Source organism: Gorilla gorilla, chromosome 2 (genome assembly GCF_029281585.2).
Source record: "Gorilla gorilla gorilla isolate KB3781 chromosome 2, NHGRI_mGorGor1-v2.1_pri, whole genome shotgun sequence".
Classification (NCBI taxonomy): Eukaryota; Metazoa; Chordata; class Mammalia; order Primates; family Hominidae; genus Gorilla; species Gorilla gorilla.
This window is the reverse complement of record NC_086017.1, coordinates 74,395,697-74,414,486: the sequence shown is the minus strand read 5'-3', so window position 1 is coordinate 74,414,486 and position 18,790 is coordinate 74,395,697. Positions and strand designations below refer to the sequence as shown.

The 18,790-nt window shown below is 41.1% G+C and overlaps 1 protein-coding gene and 1 long non-coding RNA gene across 4 annotated transcripts in view; one reads left to right on the top strand and one right to left on the bottom strand.

The window, feature by feature from the left end:
• The window catches only part of LOC109026334 (uncharacterized), a 32,570-nt gene extending 26,393 nt beyond the window's left edge, over window positions 1-6,177 (bottom strand). Inside the window, exon 1 of one of the 2 annotated variants that reach the window (XR_008678716.2) lies at window positions 5,429-6,177. This is a non-coding gene — a long non-coding RNA (uncharacterized lncRNA). The remainder of the gene's footprint in view (window positions 1-5,428) is intronic. The other variant, XR_010132865.1, reaches the window with a different exon arrangement.
• The window catches only part of ADAMTS9 (ADAM metallopeptidase with thrombospondin type 1 motif 9), a 172,612-nt gene that overhangs the window by 121,108 nt on the left and 32,714 nt on the right, over window positions 1-18,790 (top strand). For both annotated transcript variants that reach the window (XM_031009301.3, XM_031009302.3), the window contains 2 exons: window positions 5,446-5,619; window positions 16,105-16,275. In XM_031009301.3, the coding sequence (XP_030865161.3) occupies window positions 5,446-5,619; window positions 16,105-16,275 (345 nt within the window). The remainder of the gene's footprint in view (window positions 1-5,445; window positions 5,620-16,104; window positions 16,276-18,790) is intronic.

Below are 18,790 nucleotides of genomic sequence, written 5' to 3'. Positions count from 1 at the left end.
TTCGAGAATCCTCCATTTCAATATGACTAATGGAAAATTCCTTCAGAAACCTGAATGTATTTTCAATGCCCTGATCTGGCATCACTGCCCTCCATATCCTCCAGTCATCATTCCTCAGGGCAGTGACCTCATCCCTCTGAAGGCCTTTATCATAATGAAACATGGGGGTTTTGTTTGTTTTAATTTAACAATGAAAAAAAAAATCTATACCCAGCCAAAGCTAGTTCCTCCTTTGCCTTCCTTTGGGGAGCATATTCAAGGCAATATTTCATACCAGTCATCCTTCTTAATGTTTTTCTAAGTGATCCTTGTCATCTGTTAACTTCCATCCCTTTTATTTTTTGGAGCTATTCGATTCATGTAAAAGCTTGCAGCTAGCATTATTTAAGATACCACGCTAATTAGCTTGTCTCTTGTGGACTTTCATGATCTGTTACTTTTTTTTTTTATGTTCCTTGGCCTTTACTTATCTGTTTTATTTACCTCTGAATATTAAGTTCAGAGCATGTAAATGGTGCTCATGTTAAAAGCCAATATTCACAAAGGATAATTAAAAGAATCTTTTGCTCTTTATTGGTAAACACAGAGTGAGTTTTAATCCAGCATCATGTGATCTTGATGGCAAGCCTAAAATTGCTTACAAAGCTGAAATGATTAGGTTTAAACCCTGGGGGTTTTTGCCAACATAAGGTAATAGGATTATCAGAATGCCTCCCCAGAATAAACTGCACCTGTTCAAAATGATTGCTCGGAAAAGTCAAGTCACCTTTGTAGAAAATGCAAGTAAACACAGTTATATAATGGTCTGTGGCCAGCCTTATAATGTCCTGATTTGATTTGTAGAAATAAATAATAAAAGCAGGCAAGACAAAGTACCTCATGGGTAAAATTCAATTTGGGCAATTTAGAAGTGTACCTGAAAATAATCAGACCCAGTGGTTAATGGAGAAAGACGGTCTGCATGATTAAAGATTATTGGCTTCCTAATGATCCAGTGGTAAACAAGAATATCCCTAAGACTGTGATAGTAAGCAAGAGTAATGATTGTCCACTTGCAGCAATATTTAGAAGATTTTATATCTGGTCTTTCTGTTTTCTGCTGGTAGTTACAGCCTAGTCATCCTGTCTTCAAGGTAGGAAAAATAATTGGTTTAATTTCTCATCACATCGAAAGGTTTGATGATAATATGATATATAGGATATTCGGATAGAAACTACAATAGCCATGCTAATCTTTACAGTCTCTCTGCTAGTATTGCTGTTTTGAGATTTAAGGTGGAATATTTCACTTCTGTGTCTTCTGAAATCTTGAATTTGTAAAGAAAATCAGCTTTTCTTGAAGGAGGGGTGGAATTATCCTTACTGAAGCCTTAAAGGGTTTTTCTCTCTCCGAAAAGGTTACATTTCATTTGTTTACATATTTTTAATCAAGAGCTAAGGAATGCCTATGAACTTTTACGATAAAAATTAGCATCAAGTTCTTGATTCAGACTGACAAATGTGAAGACTCAATGTTCCCATGATACAAAAAGTGTTTCACAGTAAAACTTTTTTAACTTATCCTATCTCTATAGAGTTTTTAAAATAAAGATCAAAAATAAAAAGAATAAATTATCAGATTAGAATGAAAGTAACACACCAATACATTAATCAATCATGAATTCATGCAATCAAGTCATTCATCAGTTCTGAGATGCAGGTCTTCTTCACAGTTCAACACCTCTGTTGTCAGGATGGGCTTCACAAACTACGGAATGTCATGATTTCCTTAACAGCCCTTGTTGTCTTTCTTAGTGCTACAAAATATAATGGTGTGTTTTGCAGTCAGTGTTGTCTTACATTCAATGAAATAAGCATCAATTTTTAAAAGATCTCCAGCGCTAATGCTGAAATGGAATCTACCATCCATTCTTGATTAGGACTTTTCTTATAATTATAATTAGAGCAGCTGGATTGTGGTGTCATTCTGAAGTGTCCTTCAAGTGTTTAATGGAGAAATGTGGCAAATGTGTGGCTTGTGTTCTTTGAGAAATTAAGGAAGCCATATGCACATGGTCAGTGAGGAGAACTAGAGTTGCTTTAGTATTTTGTGCTTTCCATTTATTTTGTTTGTATTTGAAGCATGAGCATTGGTATTGAATTGTTTGAAGACAGGCCTCTCACCCACACCCTCACTGACCTGCTACAAAAGACTGCATCATATTAGCACCAATTTAAAAACTGGGATCACAAATGCACATTCGCAGTAGCTATGCTACGTTGTCTAAGACAAATTTTACTTTGTGCTTTTGGTTTTGTTTTTGCTTGAGTTAGGGTGATTATCTCTGTTTTTTTGTTTTATTTATTTATGAACTATCTGCCTAAAAGGTTTATTGGGAAGTATCAGAGGTATTTTATGTAAAATGCTTAGCCTAGAGCTAAGCTTTCAACTGGGGGTGATTTTCTACCCCATGGGACATTTGGGAATGTCTAGAGACAGTTTTGTCACAACTGGGGGGGGAGGGGAATAAGGGGGAACTAGCATCTGGTAGTTACAAACCAGGGATGCTGCTAAACTTTCTACAATGCACACGACAACCCCCCCCCCAACAAAAAAAAGAATTATTTAATTGAGAAACCTCAGTATACTAGCATATACTGTATGCTAGTATAGAAACCCCAGCATATAGTGTTTAGTAAAAGTTTGTGTTATTATTATTATTGTTACTTATAAAAGTTGGTTTATATAGTTGTTTTTCAAACTAATTGCTGCTTTAATGTCATCACCATAATTTCAGCAGTAATCCTGGAAGAAAGTATATAAAACTATTTCTAGGTTTTCAAGTATATATTATGATTCCCTAAACATCAAAAGTTCAATGGAGATTCTTTCTCTCTATGGAAATAAGCATCAAGTTCCCCTTTTAAGTTAGTGAGTTCTGCATACTAGCATTGCACAGTGGGGAGTAGAGAGAGATGAAACATAGCTCCCAGCTCAGGAGTTCAGAACGAAAAACATCTACTTTGAAACCTGCACGAATAGACTGTGGTGGTGGGATGATGGCTGTGGGGGGAGCACATTAACAGAGGCCATTCAGATGTTTTCATCTGCAAACGAACTAAAAGGTGTACTGAACAGAACAAGAAAACTTGGATTTACACACACATACACATACCACCACCATCACTGCCTCCAGGGTCACACAGAGGTCTTTCTGCTGCTGTTTTATTCATGGGGTGCCTGCACAAATCTCTCAGAATTCCAAGCAAGCCTGGCTGGCTCTCTATGCAAACTGTTGCCTCCCTTGAGATAGCACAGGAAGAAAAGTTGAACACAGAAAACTAACTCCAATGGAGTGCACCTCATTTTGAGCAAAGATTACTGTGAATGCATTATTCAGAAAGGCAGGCTTGTACCTTGCTGTGAGCACTTAAGTCATGTAGAAACTTTTGAATGTGGTGTTTCAAAGCTGGCTTTGCATCATGAAAATCAGAAGCCAGAATGACATATCGTATAATTGAACCTTCCTGTGTCTTAATTTGTCTTTTGAAAAATTATCAAACATTGTAGGAAGTGATTTTTTAAATGTTGGATACTTATGGCTCTTAGTACCGTGCCTTCATTGAACCATAAGTAATTTTTTCAATTACAATAGCTTCAAAAAGAGGTTTCATTTATTTAGTAGCCTGAATAGTCTTATACATTCTAAAAGTCTTTAAATATGTTTTCATTTTTCTTTAGGTTATTAAAACATTATGAGATTCTGCATATAGTTGAGCCCTATACCAAACTCGAATTTGTTTACAATATTCTTTCTGTATTTGTATTTGGATATATTGTTCCAGAAACGTGCTCTTTTATATTTAAGACCCCAAATTGAAATAGTCAAAAGACTTTTTGGTTGTTGTTTATTGATGATGATAATGTTTGAACATGTCCATCATTTATGGGGTAACTCTACCATGTTACAGTACATTCTTTTCCAGTGTAATCAATGGGAAATATTATTCATGTAGCTCTAATGAGCATTAAATGGCCATTCTCTATAGATAGGATCATCACTTGTGTTCAGGAATCCTCCCATTACACCCAGGACATAATGACTTTAAAAGTCTGGTTTCTTGTGGGTCACAAACTCATTCAATCCAATTAATACAATTGAACCCAAACAATAGTAGCTATGTTGATCCAAAATATTTTCTTCTGTTCAGCTAGCTTTGATGTGAACATATGGTTCTCCTCTCTGGCATAGATTTATCTGAAACAGTATGATTTCTCAAGTTACCTTCTAAATATCGTTACCTTTTTTCTTAAAATCTGAAATGGAGAGAAAATTACCATTCAGCAGAATACATTTGGGTGTGATTCTTGATAGTAAATTTCCATTAATAGCCTCAGAGAAAGTTGAATGTTGCTACAGGTTAATTGGAAAATAATTTTTTCAAGTTTGAAAGGTCATGATTCTATTATTTAAGAAGACTTCCTCTTAGGAATATGGCTTTGATGTATGTTAAGCTTATTTTCTCAACACCAGACCAAAAAATGGAGGCTGAGCTATCACAAAAATTTGGAAATAATTTTTAATAGCTAAGTGTAATAATATGCCATTTCTTCCAAATGTTGCCTTTAGTTTCTGGCTGTCAAAACCTTAATCAAGACAATAATTCTTGGCCTTGCCATAAGTGAGATTATGAAACCCAGCAATGAGGAAACCATTAAAAAATTAATTTAGAGGAAAGTTAATTGCAGATTTAATATGGTGTTTTGCAAGTTGGTCAACAAAATGTTTCAACATGATTAACAATATTTTTCAAGGGCTGAAAACATTAAGCCCGAGGAAATGGTTTTTCCTGTCAGCTTTTATTCTTCATATATTCATCTGAGGTTGTAAATAGACAGAAATTCTTTAGTGAATTCTGTGGTTAAAAAAATATCGCCTTATCTCCATGAATAGGAGCAAGAAAAGGAAGAGACTGGAGAAAATAATTCTACTTATAAGGTCCTAAAATCTTCAGTGGTTTACTTCTCCTTGGGTTATATTTTTAATCTGCCAAGAAATTCTTCTTGTACAACACTGCCTTTCCAGTTTTCATGAGTCTCAAATCCTCCAGGATAGAAATCATTTCAAGTTTTCATTTCTCATGGCAGCACTATTTCCAGGTTGTGCTAAATGATTCAGAATGATTTTTATCAACCTCTTCAATCCTCTAAGAATTTCATTAACTTGAGGGATTCCTCCAAACTTGAGCACCTTCCTCACTCTCCAGCATGGATAAGATAAGCAGTGAGTTTCCAGGTTTAAGACATGATCTAGGATCCCTTTCATTGCAAATTAGAAAGCGATGTGATAGCTATGAAAGTCATTGGATTAGGAGTGCATTCCCCTCCTCTGTGACCCTCGACACCCCCCGCCCCCCCAAAAATAAATGAGCCGAAGCTCCCACTTACATTCTCTGTCTTCTTAGTGCTCTGTGTCCTGTGGCCGAGGCGTACAGCAGAGGCATGTGGGCTGTCAGATCGGAACACACAAAATAGCCAGAGAGACCGAGTGCAACCCATACACCAGACCGGAGTCGGAACGCGACTGCCAAGGCCCACGGTGTCCCCTCTACACTTGGAGGGCAGAGGAATGGCAAGAAGTAAGTAGAGCCACAAAGGGGTACCTGCCAGGCATTTCACATGTGCGCCCCTTGCTATCCTCACATCTGTTCCCTATAAAGCCAGAGAAATCACCGAGCACGGTTACAATGCTGGCTCTTTCCCAAAAGGTTCACTGTCAGACTCGCGCGTTCGCTCCAACAAGGGTGGGAGAACTTCTTCTTTTTAAGCAATTCCTACGTCTGTCTGTATTCCTGAGTGTTCCAAGTCTGGCCGCCTCAAAAAAAAAAAAACTTTAACAGGCCATGGGCCGAATGCATTCAGATATCTTTCACAGAAGGAGGGGGAGATAGAAGGAATATTTTAAATGCGTGTCTCCAGATTTGGTCATTCTGTATTTGTTTAAATAGCCACAGGGCAGACTTTAGGTAGAACCTACTCTGTATTTTTCCTCTTTCTATGACTTTGGCTGTCAGGTAGAAGATAGGCATTCATGTGAAACCTTGATTAATTAGTGAAAGATTTCTAACATTTAAAAAAAAAAAAAAAGGATGGTATCTGAAGAAACTGCTCCGTTGATGGTCCGTGCAGAAGTGGACAAGCCTTGCTTTTTCCCTGGCTTCAAGTTAATGTTTGGTTAAGGAAAACATTGTGTCCATGGGGAAAAGTTTGGCCAGGGAGGTTTTATAGGAGGTAACCTCTGTTTCCAGAACAGAAGATTAAACTGTAGAAAAGGTGGGGAAAGAATTAGAAAGCAAAATATCCACTGATGTTGGCATAAAAAACAAAATGCATGCTGCTTGAGGTGCAGAGATAATGAAAAATAAGACAGGAAATTCCCCACCATGAAGAGTTTTTCAGAACATAAAGAAAGGGTATGGTTTGGAGAACAGTTAGACTGTACCCCTGGCACTGTGCTGGGTACTTTTTGTTCATTGCCTCCCTTAATCTTTTTAACCACCAGACAAGGTGAGCATTATTATTATTATCATCATCCCATTTTGCAGGTGAAAAAACTGAGGTTCACAGAATCTGTGTCATTTGTCCAAGTGTCACATACCTAGCACCTAGCAAGTGGAAGAAGCAAGACTTCATGCTAAGTTTGTTCTCTTAAACCATTAAGAAATACTAGAACTGCATTCTTTACCCCATTGGGATTCAGCCGCCCAGCCCTGTCTTCCTCTTCCCTTGCCTCCTCATGGATTACTTCCATTGTTTGCAGTAATTTCTTTTCTTTAGGAAACTCACCCTCTCCATCTACTCAGTCTTTTTCCTGTTTTCCTTCTTTACTTTTTTATTCCCACCAGACAGTGGCAGGGAGGAATGCCTAAAGCAGTTACATTTCAGATTAACAGCTCTTGAGCCACACGAGTTATTTGGAACCCTAGAGACTATAAAATTCTACAGACTTGGTTCATATCCTAGCACTGCCACACATTAGCCAAGGCACTTAGAACAAGGATTCTTGATTTCTCTGAGCGTTGGATTATCCATTTGTAGAATGGGGATAAAATAACTTTGCAGAGTTGTTCTGAGAAAACTGGAGATAATAGTGTTATCTATTATGGTTTGGGGATTGGCAACGTCAGATATAGAAGGAAGAGGGGACTCCCTCATCTCTCTCTCTCTCCCCCTCAGTGTGACCTCTTGATTCTTTTTTTCAGACCTACCATGGCCTGCTCTCTCCATGTCCCTCTTTGTGTCATGCTAAACTCAACCCTGCTCCGAGGAGCGGAAAGTAAGAGAGTGTTCAGAAATGAATCTAAGCTGACTGCTTGTGCTTTAGCCAGCTTTTGAAAATGCTAGAGCCAATCACGAAAATGCACACTCTGTTTACAATTCCTTTTGCATCCCAAAGAATGGAAAAACCTTGCCACATATGCACTGAGGAAATTCCTCTTCTCTGATCATGCAAAATATGCCTAAAATTTACTTCTTTGCATGTGTCGTGCAGATGGATCTTTTTTAAACCTTACTCAAATATTCCTGTTAAACTCTGTGGAAGAATAGACGGCTTCAGGAGATAGCCTGGCCTGGGCCTCTATTTAAGAAGCTTACTAGAGGGTTGCCATTCTCACAAAGAGAAAAGACTCTGTGAGTAACAGGAAAAGCAGAGTGTAATAGTCACCCTCCTGGGAACACGCTTTCTCATCTGCCTTCACCCAAAGTGGAGAGTCTAAGGAAGGAATACTGGGGTGGTGAAAGTGGATGGAATATCATAGGAGTATCTCCTTTGATATTCCTATGGTATTCTACAGGAGGCCTCTCATTGGCAGAGTGAGGCCCAGGGCAGCTGGAGGTGGGGAGAAGCCCCACCAAAAGTCTTCGTGTTTCCCATACATGCAAGGCCTGCTGACAGCCTGCTCAGAATGTCCCTAAAGCAGCAAGACTGAGTGTGAAGGACGACAGTAACTGGGCAATTACCTTAATTGATCAAATCAGGAAAAGGGTAGCCACGCCTCCTGTTTGCCTGGGGTAGTCCTCATGTAATTATTAATTCTTCCTACTTTTATGATCAAAAGCGCCCTTGTTCAACAGTAAATTGGGTGGTCACTTGATAAGACAGAACCCTTCAGGCTCCCCTAAATCACAGCCCTCACCTCCGATCTTGCTGCCACCTCCTCTCACATCCATTCTTTCAGCCACCGTTTTACCTGATATCCACTGATGCAGGCACACGTTTCCACTTTTCTCCCACACCTAGTGATGTCTTGACCTGAGGTCAGAGAGTGTGCCACAGCACAGGGCAGCCTCTCAGCCCACTGAATGGGATGTGCGGGAGCCCCCCATTACAGGATACCCCTTCTTTCTTAGCAGTCCCTGGCCACCACCTCAGAACTCTTGTTTGCTTGAGTATGCACTTTGCCTTTTGCTTCCCCTTTTAATAGTCCCTATGTGGACTAGTAAAACCCACCAGTTTGTTGGCAAGGTGTATTACATGCTAGGTCCGTAGGATATGGCACCATCCTCTTTTTGAGAAATAATCCAGGCATCTGCCTAGAGAAGCACAGTTTCTGCACCCTCACCATGGCCATGGTCATCAGGGATGTTCTGTACAGCCACACAGGTTGTATACTGCACAACTTTGAGGGATGCCATTTTTATACAATGTGAGGAGCATCCCCTAGAGTTGTATAGTACAATGGCCCTAATACTGAAGATAATAAAAATAATAAAGCTTATTGTTTACTAAGCTACAAACTAGGCACTATGTTGAGTATTTTCACATGAAGTACTTCATTTAGTCCTTTCCATAACTCTCTGATGTAGTATTTATATTTTTATCCTTATTTAATAGGGGCAACTTGGGGCTTAGGTAGGTTAATTTATCAATGATCATGCATTTAGTAAATAATATGGCTGGAATTTGAAGCCCAGAAGCTTGAACTCTGGCACCTACACTCTGAATCATTATCTTCACTAATCTGATGCCAAATACACCTAAAGTGAATTATTTTATTTTCCTCTCAATGATTTGCCAAGCCTCTTACTGGAGAGTTGCTATCAAAGTGTATTCCCTTTACTGGGTTGTAACACCTACCCCTTCTAAAAAGGAGATTCTTGATCTAGTTAGCTATCAGACTGTAAGCCATGTCACCAGGCGAGTCTTGATGATGTTGGAGCCCCTCAGTGGACTTCCTGTTCATTGTGAGGCCCATTGGTTGTTCAGGGGAAAAGGGCATCGGGGTGCCTTCTTGATACCATGAGAGTAGAGCCCAGACTTTCAGATATAGGGCAGAATAATTGGACAAGAGAAAAGTGCTCTATCCACACATCCACATCTCATTTTGTTTACACCCTAGAAACAACATGTTGTAGGCAAAATTCTATTCAGTGTGTGGTTCTGAAAAGTTGACTCTGAATTTCTAGACTTCACTTAGCTCATCTGCAAAATGGGAATTCTATGGCAGACTTTGCTCCAGGGTCACAGTGAGGATTTGGTGAGATGACATGATTCGACATGGTGACTAGCACATTTTAGGCCATCCCAAAGTAGACTTCTTTTTAGTACGGTGGCCTTCCGATGGAGGCTTCTGGTGATGACAGCAGTTTGGCTCAGCCTGCACCTTATAATGTTGGGCTTCTAATATCACCAGCCAGCTTCAGGTGAGTAATTTGTCCTCGCAGTGGTCAGTTTTACCCACTTTAGAATTATAATGCTCATGAGGCTGTTTGGAAGAAAAAAGTTAAAAAAGACTTTTTAATTCTTTTGAGAATTATTATCACAAAGGATTTACTTGTTAATAGTATCACAATCTGACATATAAATTCACTTAGAGCAGCAGAGGTCCTTCTGGTCAAATTTGAATTGTGATCGTATGGGGCTATGCATCTGCAGCATTGAGGAATAGATCTCACAGGTCCTGCATGTGTTCTTTTCCCCCTTTACCTGGAATACACTCTTCTCTTGTAGTACCTCTTCATCATAAGACCACCTTGCTCTGACCTTCACCTCAGTCACCCTTTCTTATCCTTCAGGCCTCAACCTAGATGTCACTTCCTCTCAGAAGCCTTTGCCAATCACACCACCCCACTAAATCTGAGTCAGATGCTCCTCCACTCAGCTCTCACAACACACTCAAATTACTGTACTCTGGCAGTTAGCACCTGGAATTCTCCTTGCCTGTTTTTCTCATCTATGTTATCAGTTATTTAAGGTCAGGAAGCTTGTTCACCAGAATCTTCTCTATCATTTAACGTGGTACCTACAACATCAAAGATACCTGTTAAATGAATGAATCTCTGAATGAATGAAGGAACAAAATAATGGATCGGTGGAAGGAAAGAAGAAAGGAAGGGAGGGAGAAAGGAAGGAGGGAAAGATGGAAGCAAAAAAGGAAGGAAGGAGGAAGGAAGAAAGGGAGGGAGGAAGGAAGGAAGGAAGGAAGGAAAATAACATAGAACAGTGCCTGCTAATTGATGGACTTTCATCTTTCACTCTACAGAATAAAGGCATTCTAAAATGACTTTTAGAACAGTTAAGCAGGCTGGACACAGTGGCTCACACCTGTAATCCCAGCACTTTGGGAGGCCAAGGAGGGAGGATCATTGAGCCCCAGAGTTTGAGACCAGCCTAGGCAACATAGTGAAACTCCATCTCTACAAAAGATAGAAAAAATTAGCCAAGTATGGTGGCATGGACCTGTAGTTCCAGCTACCTGGGAGGCTGAGGTGAGAGGATTGCTTAAGCTCAGGAGGTCAATGCTGCAGTGAGCTATCATCAGGCCACTGCACTACAGCCTGGGCAACAGAGCAAGACCCTGTCTCAAAAACATTAAAAATAAAAAAATTAAAGCACAGTCAAACTCTGTTTTTCCTGTAAGAACAGCTGTTTTATTTTCTTCTCACAATGCCATGGACAAGCTGTGCTCAGATATGTCTGACTGTTGCAGAACTGCTCACCTCGTTGCTGTTTGGTGCGGTATGGGGACTTGGGCCACTCTGATACATACTTGGAGTCTGAGGGCTTTTATTAAGATCAGCTGTAGAATGATTTCCAAGTGCATCTCCTTAACACAGAAAAGTTAGAAATGAGCAGCAGGTCCTTGGTCAGTTGATTTAAAAGATTTTCCTGAAGTTAACAGTAGGGAATGACCAGGTTTTGAAGTGCGCACAGAGCCAGATACGAACTTTTTATTGCTCATTTTATTAATTTATTCAACCAGCGTTTATCAATCCCTGGTGAAGTTCCAGGCATTAGGCATTAGGGATGCTCTAAAAATCCCAAACCACAAATAATCTGCTCTGAAAACCCCAAAATGCTGTGGTCATTCTGCTCCCCCGCTTCTCCACCCATGCCATTTCTCACCTCCAGCCACCATGCATGCTGAGCCCCTCCTAAGAATGTCCTCTTCCCCTCCTTGCCTGGTGAACTGCTGTCCTCCATCATTCCTCCTGCTCATCTCCTGCTACCTGGGCCCGCCTTTGCAGCATCATGGGAATTGCCCTGTTGTGTTTCCTCTTCTCTCCCTGGTGGCTTCTTACTCAATTACACGCTCTGTTACGAACACAACTGCTTACACAACTGCACAGGTAGCCCTAGGTGTTAAACCCCAGGGGTCACCAGTTAGCCAGCTGAGCTAACACATGAGAACCCAAGCTGGGAATAGCTGCCACCCTGGGTGTCCTAACAGGGAGAGAGGCAGGGTATGAAGCCATGGGGGCTGCCTCCCGGGGCCCCAGCATAGACCTTGGCTCGTTGTAAAATACTGATTGAATGAATGAATGACTTTAAAGTTACAAAGTGTCTCCATAGTATTATTTCTGCCTCCTTCTCCCCACCGCACCCCCTAACAAAAATATACTATTTGGGAGCAAAAATGTCTAAATTCTGTATACCTGACTTTAAAATGAGCTTTAAAGTAAGGACTGCTTTTTTTGTTGTTGCCATTTAAAGCAACGCTAGACAAACCGATTTGTCATTGCTGCTTCTCATGACATAAAAGCCCAGGAACCCTGTGGTTCTGTGAGTTGCCGTCCATACACTGTGCAACAATGGTAACCCGGCACTAGAGAAGACAAGGTCTTTCATCCATGGAGAAAATCAACAACCTTAAAAGGTAGAGCCTGTGACTATCAAGTGGTTTTCTTCCCCCCATGGTTAGGGAATTGCACCAAAAGATATATTTGAAAGTGTAAAGCAACTTGATTATAATCTTTAAGCAAAGAAAATTTCTACCCATTGCATTAAATGATCCTTTTCAGACCATCACTCTGTGGCCAACCTACCTGGCTGAATAAAATACCACCTTCAGGGTTTACTTTAGGTCTTCCTCACCCTCAAATTTGGAAAAGTTCTTTTCCCCCTGTTAATTTCAGCACATTTAAAGGCACATGTAGCTTGCAGAACAATGGGCGAGCTGCCCGATTTAGTCCAGCACTGTGATTATTTTCTTTTTGAATTATAGTGTGTGATGAAATGCAAGGAGGCTGGTGGTGTTACTTGTGTTAGAGATTTTTCTAAAAGCCATAATGAAATTAGAGAAAACCTTTTGGAAATTAAAATGAGGCTAATTGAACTTTCCAACTGTTTTTCAGAACATTCTAGATCATATTCCAGGACAGGGGAAAGAGTCATAAATCGTAGAGGGTTGAGGGGGAAGCCATATTACAAAAAGCTGATAAAACCTGATAGCATGGGCTGGATTTGTTTTCTGATTACCCAGCCCCCATACCCTAGTTAGGATTTAAGATTCCAGGAGAAAACCCTTGCCATGTGATTTTCAGAGCTGCTGTTGACTAATTAGGAAACACTGGGCAAGTCACTTATTTACTTAGTTTAATTTTTAATTTTGTAAAAGTTATATTCAAGGTAAATTTTTCCAGCTCCCTTTTCCACCGCTGGCAAAATAGTTTTTACGGTAGTTAACCATTCTTTAAGACAGAGAGAGAAACGCTTAACAAGCATAAAGTATTTAGGATTCATTGTATTTCTGCTCTGAACTGTTACTTATTGACGCAGATTAAAGCCTTGTGGATTAGTGAAAACAAGAGAGGATACTGGAAGGTTTAGTCCAGGTTTAGCTGCACAATAATTAGGATCTTCTCAGAGTCACCTAAGTCCTAATTTTCTAAGGAATTACTTTTTCTATGGGTGGTTAAGTATTTGCATATATCTACACATCACAGATTAAATTTTTCTTTTCTTTTTTAACATTCAGTGGCCCTCTATCTCACCTTTTTAATGATGAAAAAAACACTTTTTTTCTAGGGGAATAGAAAACCCCAAAACCACTGAGCTAGGGATGAGCTAGGGAACTGGGCTCAGCCGGCCTCCTGCACTAATTTGAAATGATTCTGCTCCTCCATGCTCACCTCACAGTGGTTTCAAGTTATGTTTATGCTCCAGAAAAATGAGGACTGACTCCGTATTCTAGATATTGAGGTTTACTCCCAAGCAGCAGAAATTTTAAGTTTAGTTTGCAAGTGACAAGGGGCTACCAGGAAATGCCAGCATATCCCTTCTCCTTCCTAAAGGAACAGGGTAGCTCACGAAAGACACGGGGCATACTATATGACCCAGCAATTCCACTCCCAGGTATATATACCCAAAAGAATGGAAAATATGTGTTTAAATTTGTACATGAATGTTCATAGTAGCACTATTTACAATAGCCCAATGAGAAACAACCCATATGTCCATCAACTGAGGAATGGATAAACAAAATGTGGTATATCCATACAATAGAATCTTATTCAGCCTTAAAACGGAATGAAATATTGATACATGCTGCAATATGGAAGAACCTCGAAAACATTAAGGGAGAGAAGTCAGGTAATAAAGGCCATATATTGGATGATTCCATATATGTGAAATACCCAGAATAGGCAAATCTACAGAGGCAAAAAGCAGATTGGTGGTTGCTAGGAGCTACAGGAAGGAAGGAATGGGGAGGGACTGCTGAACGGGTGCAAGGCTTCCTTTTGCAGTGATGAAATATTCTGGAACTAGATGGGGTGACGGTTGCATAATATTGCAAAAGTACTAAAGGCCACTGAATTGTATACTTGTGATAGTTAAAATGGTGAATTTCATATTTTGTGTATTTTATCACCAAAAAAAAAAGATATAGGGCATATCATAGAAGACATTTCTGAGTGAAGCTGAGTTCCAAACACAAATGACTTTGAGGCAAGGCAGAGATAAAAGGAAAGGCTGCCCATTAGATGAAAAAGAGAGGTGGGGTCTGTAGTTCTCCGCAAAGAGACTAAAATTAGACATTTTAAAAGACAGTGTGCTAGCTGGGCATGATGGTTGACGCCTGTAATCCCAGAACTTTGGGAGGCCAAGGCAGGAGGATCCCTTAAACCCAGGAGTTCAAGACCAAACTGGGCAACGTAGTGAGACTCATCTCTACAAAAAATTTAAAAATTAGCTGGGCATGGTGGCTCATGCCTGTAGTCCCAGCTACTTGGGACTAAAATGTAGGAGGGAAGTCGAGGCTATAGCAAAGTGTGATCACATCACTGCACTCCAACGTGAGCAACAGAGGGAGACTTTGTCTCAAAAAAAAAAAAAAGGAAAGAAAAGACAACATTGTAACCACACAACAAAAATCACTGTTGTTAGATAAGCCCGTTGCCAACAGGGTATTCAATCCCTGGCCTAAATTAAGAAACTGCAGCAGTCCTTGGTACAGGTTTCAGTTAGCTCACTGGGGCTTCCCAATGAGTCTTGAAATGTTGGGTGACACAGAGGCTTTAGATACAATAGGCTTTCAGTGACCTTTAGCAACACAGAGCACTAAGGATAAACTTCAGGGGTGGGGTTTGCTGTTGGTTAAAGCAAAACAAATAAGAATCTGTGGACATAGAGATTATCCTAGAATGAAACATACCACTTGCTCTGTAATCATCCCTTGGCTTATGGGAATAAACATAGCTGTCCCGTCTACCTCACAAAGAGATGTGTGACCTGGGGCAAGTAACTTAGGCTCTCAAAGTCCCATTTTCTTCATCTGGAAAACGGAATTACAGTAATTGTTAAATCTCACTACCTAGCTATCTTCTTTGTTGTCTGCCTTTGCTACTAACATATAAGCTCCTCTCTGAAAACAGAGAATGTGCCATTTGTATGCACTCTTGTTCACCCAGGACCCGTGACAGGGCCTGACACCTAGTAGGAACTTAGTGAATATTTGCAGAATGATGTGGGATGAGAGCAGTTCCCCTGGAGAAGAAAAGGCACCTGGGGCTAAAGGAAAGCCCTCTTCAAATAGCTGGAGGAGATTACTTGTGAGAGCTGAAACTTTCCTTTATGCGTCCCTGGAATAGAAAACTAGGACAAGGGCCTGGAACATACAAAGAGATTTGTTTGGTTCCATGTTATGAAATGAGATGGCTACCTGGGAAGGTACTGATGTCCCTGATCCTGGAGGTATGTAGACACCAGTTTGGTAAACATTTGGCCATAAGTGTTAAAATCAAGTCACTTGTGAGTAGGTGTTTGAAGTAAATAGGATTTAAGGTCCTTTCTAAACTGAGATTGACTCATTTATACTTTCCTTCCTTCCTTTAGACAGCTGGGTGGTGAATGCCAGGAACAGAGTTGTTAGGTAACGGGTAAAATGAGGAGTTCTCGGCCAGGAGTGGTGGCTCACGCCTGTAATCCCAGCACTTTGGGAGGCCGAGGTGGGCAGATCACGAGGTCAGGAGATCGAGATCATCCTGGCTAATACGGTGAAACCCTGTCTCTACCAAAAATACAAAAAATTAGCCTGGCGTGATGGTGGGTGCCTGTAGTCCCAGCTACTCGGGAGGCTGAGGCAGGAAAACGGCGTGAACCCGGGAGGCGGAGCTTGCAGTGAGCCAAGATCGTGCCACTGCACTCCAGCCTGGGAGACAGAGCAAGACTCCATCTCAAAAAAAAAAAACCAAAAAAAACAAAAAAACGAGAAGTTCTCTGGCAATCCCTGCCCTCAGGGCTCTTATGATCTTAAAGGCTATGTAGACAGGTAAACACATAATTACAGTCATAGGATATAAGGAACTATGGTTTATTCTTCTCTTTTGCTTGTCTTTAACAGTGCACCAAGACCTGCGGCGAAGGCTCCAGGTACCGCAAGGTGGTGTGTGTGGATGACAACAAAAACGAGGTGCATGGTGCACGCTGTGACGTGAGCAAGCGGCCGGCGGACCGTGAAAGCTGTAGTTTGCAACCCTGCGAGTATGTCTGGATCACAGGAGAATGGTCAGAGGTACCGTCCTGGGAACTGTAACCATCGTCAGCTCAGCCATGGCCTGAGAGTGGCAGAGGGATGAGTGGAGGGATGAGTGCAGGAATGTGGGAGACTTGAGGCTACCTGCCCGATTTGCCACCGTGAACTGTGTGTTTTCTGACAAGTCCTCAGCTTTCCCAAGCTAGAATTCCTTGTATGCAAAGCGGGAGAGATGTATGAGATGGTCTGTAAGTCCCTTCAGGTCTACATTCTGTGATTCACCTTGATGTCCTATTGGCATAAAGAAGAAATTATTACAGGGGCTGCAAACTCATAGGATGCTTTGAGGTGCCTGAAGACAGTTAAGTATAAGAAAATATTGTAGTGCCAGGGATACAACAGGGAGAGGTGGCAACTGTGACAAACTAGCACATGCTGTGTGAAGGGAGCAGAATCTCTTTCACTCCAGCTGTGGCCATGCAGAAATGTGGTCTAGCGTTACCAGACCTGATTTTTCAAGAGAGGCTAAAAGTCTGGACTAGTATGTGAGATTTCCTAACTTGAAAATGGGGGCTCAAATTTTTGGTTTTAAAACATTGTAAGGGGCAAACAAACCCCTTTCATGAACCAGATGTGTTGCGCCTGTTTAACAAACAGCTTCAGAGGAAGAAAATAATTTTCTATAATATCCAAAGTATCTCAAGTACCATTTTTTCATATATCTTCCTGTGCACAATGCTTATCTAGACCCTTTTTAATGGTAATAAACCAGTAGTAATCATAGCATGATTATATTATTTTCAAACATCGTAATATGTTCATATCTGTATAAGAGATCTGTAGCAGTCAAACCAGTTGTCATTTGCCCAAAAGCATTTAGAGATTCGAAAGGGAGGCATCTGGACTCACAGTAAAGGTACTGAAAATTGTTAGGTAATATGATTGCTGCCACTGGGTCTCTTCAAAGTTTGACAGGCAGCAATTTCACATGTTAATGAGATGAATATTTGCATTTAGATGATGTGTGTGTTGGGTGTTGAATTGCTTCCTGCACTAGAGCTGATCCCAAAGTCTTTTCTATTTATCTCGCCCTATCCTTTATTCCTGTGAATTTTGTCCTTCGAGGGGACATTTGGCAGTGTCTAGAGACAGTTTGGTTGTGACAGCTGGGGAAAGGGGACCCTACTGGCCAGGGTTGGAAGGTGGAGGCCAGGGATGGGGCTAAGCATCCTACAGTGTGCAGGGCAGCCCTCACAATACAGAATTATCTGGCCCAAATGTCAGTGGTGCTGAGGCTGGGAAACCCTGCTCGACCCCAACCCTGCATCTTCTCGGTATGCCCTGAGTAGTACCGTATGCCCTTAGAGAGTGAAGAGGAGACATGGTTCTGATCTTTACGAAATTGATTTGCTCTTGGCCAGCCAGGAACATGTGGAATCCAAATGAGTGTTCAGAATAGTTCTTGATATTGGGTTTGAGGCATAGGTTCCAACCCATCCAGATCCCAACGCAGGGGGATCTCACCTTTCACCTGGCCAAGATTGACATCTTCATCTTAGCTTATCTCTTGTGTAGCACTTTTATTATGGGACTTGAGTCATATTACTCCTATAGCTTTAATATAACCCTAACCCCCAAAAGATAAAACAGGGAGAAGATTGAAAAGAAAAAAGGAAGCCTTCCACATTTCTGTAAATTTGAAGATGTATCATGAATTGAAAAGTCTGCAAATTTATGGGCAACAACTACAGGGTTGGAAACAGTATTTAGCACAGATACAGGGACCACAGGGAAGGAAACTTGCAATGAGGGGAGAGGGGCCGAAAGGGACTGGCACCAGCATTCTCTCTAGAAAAGATGACATGCCTTCTCTCTGGGACCTCTATTACCTGGAGGCTTCTTTGTGTGTTTTTCTCTGAGCTCTACTCCACCTGAATTGGCAGAGGCCCGAGCTAGACTGGCAAAGAAGAGCTCTGTCAGTCCTGATTGACACATGCATTTTCTAGCAGGGCCTGAAGTGTACAGCTCATGCAGGGAGCCCACAGTCTTATTGTTTTGCTTTGCTGTTATTTTCAGTTTAGAAGAGTAATACATGCTCATGTGGAACCAAGCACATACACCAAGGCATGCAGAGTCTACAGTATAAGTTTCTCTCTGAAATGGTTTGAGGAAACCAGCAGCAGTCAACATTTTCACAATGCTGATATCAGCTAGCTGAGAGCATCTGTTCTTGCCAGCTTCTTTATAGAGATGTGGAGGCCTCTGCGTTTAGCCTGACCGTATTTGGGGCTCAGTTCCATCAGCAAATGCCTGTCTCCCACTGGGCCCCCCCCCCCCACATAAATAGCCAGGGGACTACTTTTGCTGCTGGTTTGTAGGGGTCAAGAGTCTCATTCCTTGCCCCTCTCAAACGCACAACTTTGTTTAAGTTAGTATGGACTGATGTCAATGCATGCAACACTGGGTCAGACACTAAGATTACCCACAGCTTGGACAGAGTTTGTTAGTCATCTGCATGAAACACCCCGGGCTGGCCTTACACTTTCCTGGCCTG